The 4,720-nt window shown below is 43.5% G+C and overlaps 1 protein-coding gene across 1 annotated transcript; it reads left to right on the top strand.

Moving 5' to 3' along the window:
* Positions 1–725: 725 nt before the first annotated feature.
* On the top strand, positions 726–1,512 carry LOC106518946 (uncharacterized; the record flags this gene model as incomplete). Its single annotated transcript, XM_014010397.1, is given in 1 exon segment — positions 726–1,512. A coding segment is annotated over 1 exon segment (711 nt), but the record flags the coding sequence as incomplete, so codon positions are not given.
* Positions 1,513–4,720: the final 3,208 nt, after the last annotated feature.

The following is a 4,720-nucleotide window of genomic DNA, read 5'->3' as shown; positions in this document are numbered from 1 at the left end:
GTGTGTGTGTGTGTGTGTGTGTGTGTGTGTGTGTGTGTGCTGATAAGGCTGAGTGGTCTGTTGCCTGACCTTTATGTTTGTTCAAATAGTTGTTATGGTCAGGTTACAATAAAAAATTGTTTGTCATAATCATGTCTTGTGATTATTTGACAGGAGTTTTACTTTTAAACTGTAAGTGTATTTAATTTAGTTATGTTAGTTATGATAGTTTAGTTATAATGTAAATACAATAAAAATTAAACCAAGATTTAGAATAATTATCATTTTGATCCGTACATTGATAATGTCTGACTGGGCCTCGTGTCACTTTATGTTTAACAAATTGGGCCCCAAGGTCAAAAAGGTTAAGAAGCCCTGTTCTATAGGACCTCCTTGGTTTGGCACCAGTTTTTCTTGTAAATTTCACAAAATAAGATACATTATTTTTAAATTGTGTTTATTTGTTTTTATAATTTTTTTATAATTATATTATTTTTATAGAATATTGTTTATTTTAACATTTTTATTGTGAACACCTGGGAGGGCTTAGCCCTACTAGCCCACTTATACCAGCCGTCACTGCAAACATGCGGCCCATTGTATTATACTGTTTATAAAGATATCAAACAAACAGAACGTGATGAGAGCCAGACAAGAAGTGTTGAACCTGTCCATGGTGCAGAGGCAATATTTACAAAGAAGGTGTGAGCTTCACTCAGAGCTAACCAGTGTGTTGAACTCTCTGCAGGTCAGTGTGGGAGTCAGTGTGGGAGATGAGCGCCCAGTGCTGGCCTGGGTCAGTCACAGAGGGAGGGGTCCACGCTTCCAGGGGATGGCTGCGCCGCTTCGTCCTGCTGAAGCTGGTGACCGTGCTGCTGTTCCCCCACGGGACTGGCCTCCCCATGCTGGTGAGCTGTGTGTTCAGCCTGAGAGCTCTGTGGCTGCTGCACTCCCCCCACGTCTCCACCAAACCCTCCACGGTGCTCCTGGCCCAGCTGGCGTTCACAGACGGCCTGCTGCTGCTGCAGTGGGCTCTTCAGCTGGGGATGGCCCTGTGTTGGTGGACGGAGGGGGAGGCGGGCTGCGAGGCCGAGGTGAGTCCTGTGAGGGACACAGTGAGCGCATTCTGCCAGGAGCTGCTGGATGCTCACCACCTTGCCTCTCTGCTCCTGCTGGCTCTGCTGGGACTGGAGGCCACCCTGGTGTCCCGTTGGCCTCAGCAGACCCGCAGGTTCAGGACTTCTCAGCAAGCTCAGCTCTGCTGCAGTCTGGTCTGGATGCTGGTGCTGATAGAACTGGCATCTAAACTTCTGCAGAACGTCAGACGACAGACTTACCTCTCAGCTCTGCCTGGGCTGTCCCTCTGTCTGAGGAGGACTTTATGGTTGGTGGACTCATGGCTGCATTACGCCGTTTTAAAATTTAAACCACAGAGGAGACGAAGCTCATTTCATTAAGTGTGTGAAAAAAGTTTAATTAACTGTGAGAAATGATGTATTTAACAAATGTTATGTATAATTAAACTGAATACAATGTGTTGCAGTTTTTGGATGTTTTTCTGTTGTCATTAATGGAGTGCGTTCATTACTCATTTGTTTTCATCAGTAGTCTTCTTGAATAAAATACCCATCCAAAAATTACAAAAAACTTATGGCTCGATAGGGAGAAGCATGCTATGACATTTTGTAGCAGTACGTACAGGCCAGTTCCACAGACAAGGCTTAAGGTTTGATTTGATTTGATTTATTGATTTAACAGGAAAAGATTACTAAAAATCAAGCCTGACTCAGCATAACTGCTGCTTTACAGCAGGTTCCTGTTCTGCAGCACATAAAACACTCAGAATTACAGCATCACAATCACATCATTATACACCCTAGACACAAAGACAAACAAGCATACCAAATTTCAGGAAGGCAGCATTTGCAAAATAGGATGTCTAAATATGAGCACAACAAAAAGTGTCCAGCAGATGGCAGGCAAGATTCTTCTTAGGTTAGTCCCAGATCTAATTACTGTTTGTGTTGGTTTAACTCTAAGTCCCTTTCACAGCCTTTTCCTGAAAGATTTAGTCTGCTCCATATTAAAACTAGAAGGTGGATCGGAGCTACTCTGAGACCAAACTGATTCCTTAACTAATCCTTCAAAGAAGCTTGTTAAAAGTCTGCTTGGTTTTGTTTGTGAAAGGGAACGCAGATGGTTTGTCAGCATGGAAATTTAAAATATCTGAAGACCAATAAACACTACAGAGGCCAGCCAGAAGAGCACTTGTGGATAGAAGTAATCTACTCATCCTCTTCGATGAAATAATATTCTGAGACTTGCTTTTGTTTGTACAAAGAAAATGCACCAAAATTAATTACTTTGCTTGAGGCTAGATGTTCTTCTAATCAACACGGATGGCCTGCACCAGGTTCTGATCACTTTGAGATTCTTGGTGTTTTGAAACTTTCATTGTGAAACCGGTGATTAGTGTGGTTCCATTGAAGCATCTGTACGGTAGTCAAAAGTCTGCTGTGGCATTTGTAATGTGAGACACTTGCACATCAAATTCATTGATGCTGCTGAGTAAACCAACCACAAAGTGTGGTTTCATGAATATGGGAACCTACCAGGAGTGATTCGTTGTGTAGATAAATGTCAAGTTGCCATTAAGTGTCCAAAAACTCTTGATGCTGAGGAGTAGAGGAACCATATGAACTGCTTTACCGTCCATGTTCAGGGTGTATGCACACCTAATTTGGGGTTTTCAGTGCAAATGGTGATTAAAAAATTTCTTTGAATTCTTCATTTGTGTGCTCAGTTTGAGGACAACATAGTGGACTTGGTGGCTGTGGATATGGTCAAAGTACATATTTATTCACGCCATACCTACATCCTACAACAGCTTGTCATGCTCTGTGTTTATTTTCCTTAGTTTTCAGTGTTCCCCAGTGTTTCTCTGCCCTGCAGCCCCGCCCATGCTCACCTGTTTCTTCTTGTGTCTCCTCCAGGTGTTTCTCATTTGTCCTCATTAGTTTGCCTTTATATTGTGTGTCCTGTGTTCAGTGTTTGTCGGTTCTTTGTGCTGTTTACCAGTCAGTGTGGTTGTCCTCCGTGTTTCTCAAGTTTCCCTGAGATTGTTTGCAAGTTTTTGCTGACTCATCAGCCATCCTTTTGTTTATTAAAATACCTTTTTTTGAAGTTTGGATTTTGCCTGCGTCCTGGGTCATTCTACCTGGACTCAACCTCACAGAATGAACTGACCATCGAACCCAGCCTGCAGGCAAGTTTTTTTCTGCTCCTCGCTACTTCCTTGAGGTCCAGCCCTCCTCCACCTTCCACTGGGGGTTGGTGGTCCAGCCTTCCACTTTCTGTTGGGGATCTCCTCCGTCACCTGAGTCCCCCTCGGCCGGTTCTCCTCCCCCTGCCTCTGAGGCGCCGTCCCGTCGCTGTCGCCATGGGAGGACCAGGTGACGCACTCTCTGATTAAAAGCTCTCTGATAATCCTCCAGTGGACCTCCTCCCTCGCTGGTAAGCTGCCCCTTTGCCAGTAGATTGAGGACATTTTGGCAGTAGGTCCAGATCTGCTGCTGCTGCCTGGCCACCAGAGGGTCAGCAACTATGCTCAGTGGATCCTGGCTGAGCATCCTGAAACCCACTCTCCCACCCGTTTTGTTGTCGGGAGTTCCTTTGGCGGTCCCAGTGTCTCCAGAGTTGGCGGTCCCAGTGTCTCCAGAGTTGGCGGTCCCAGTGTCTCCAGAGGACATTTCCAAGGGCCCTTCACTGACAAGACAGGAGCTCTCACAAAAAAAGTACATAACCACAAACTATTTCATACAGATATGAATATACATAAATGTCTTAGGGCGGACCATAGATTCTCTAAGCTTTAGAAACTAACAGTTTCCGCCACCCGTGTAATTTACACGGGGGATAGGGGGGTTATAACCCCCCAATAATTTGATCCAGTCAATATAACCCCCCAGTAAAATTGCATAATTTAAGTATACATTTATTACATCAATAATTGATTTTCTTTATTCGTTTACATTTTTTAGTAAAATTGCTGCATGTTTTAATGCAACCCCCCCGACCCCTCCCCTGCAAAAAAACTTGGTATCACCCACCCACTGTCTGTACAAGTGGCCGGCTCACGGCTGTGCGTGTACAGATTGTTGAGGAAACAGTTGCTGGGTTGAGTGTGGTTCAAAGGAAATGAGCAGAGTGCCCAAAAGCGGACAACCAACAGTTTTTCATTGTTGGTCAACTAAACCCCGTTGTAAAAGAGAAAACATCAAAATAAGGTAAATTGATGATTTGTTTACTCTATGCTGCTGCTATGTAGCAGACACAGTGGTGTCGGTGTTTTGGCTAGCTCCGTTACTACTCTTCACCTAAACTGACCAAGTCAAAAGAAAAATATGATAAACATAGATATTTGTGCACACGCAGCACTGCAGCCGTGCAAAAGATGCACAGGCAAAGGCTGATGGATTTACATCATAATTAAAAATGGTTGATTCTTTAGTTCAGTGAAAATCAAAGCATTTAATCTTAAAGAAAGCTAAACACATTAAAAGTTCATTCAGATCCCCACATTCATCTCACTGCAGCTGCCATGAGTCCAGTTCTACATGTAGACAGAAAAAGGTTTTGCTCAGTTAATTTAATCTGGAAAATATCTACTGGTGCCAGACATAGTAAATAAAAAAAAGCTTCTTCTTTTTTATATAATCTGTGCCAATCCCAAACATAAACC

Source organism: Austrofundulus limnaeus, unplaced genomic scaffold (assembly GCF_001266775.1).
Source record: "Austrofundulus limnaeus strain Quisiro unplaced genomic scaffold, Austrofundulus_limnaeus-1.0 Scaffold68, whole genome shotgun sequence".
NCBI lineage: Eukaryota > Metazoa > Chordata > Actinopteri > Cyprinodontiformes > Rivulidae > Austrofundulus > Austrofundulus limnaeus.
This window is presented reverse-complemented; position numbering and strand designations above follow the sequence as displayed.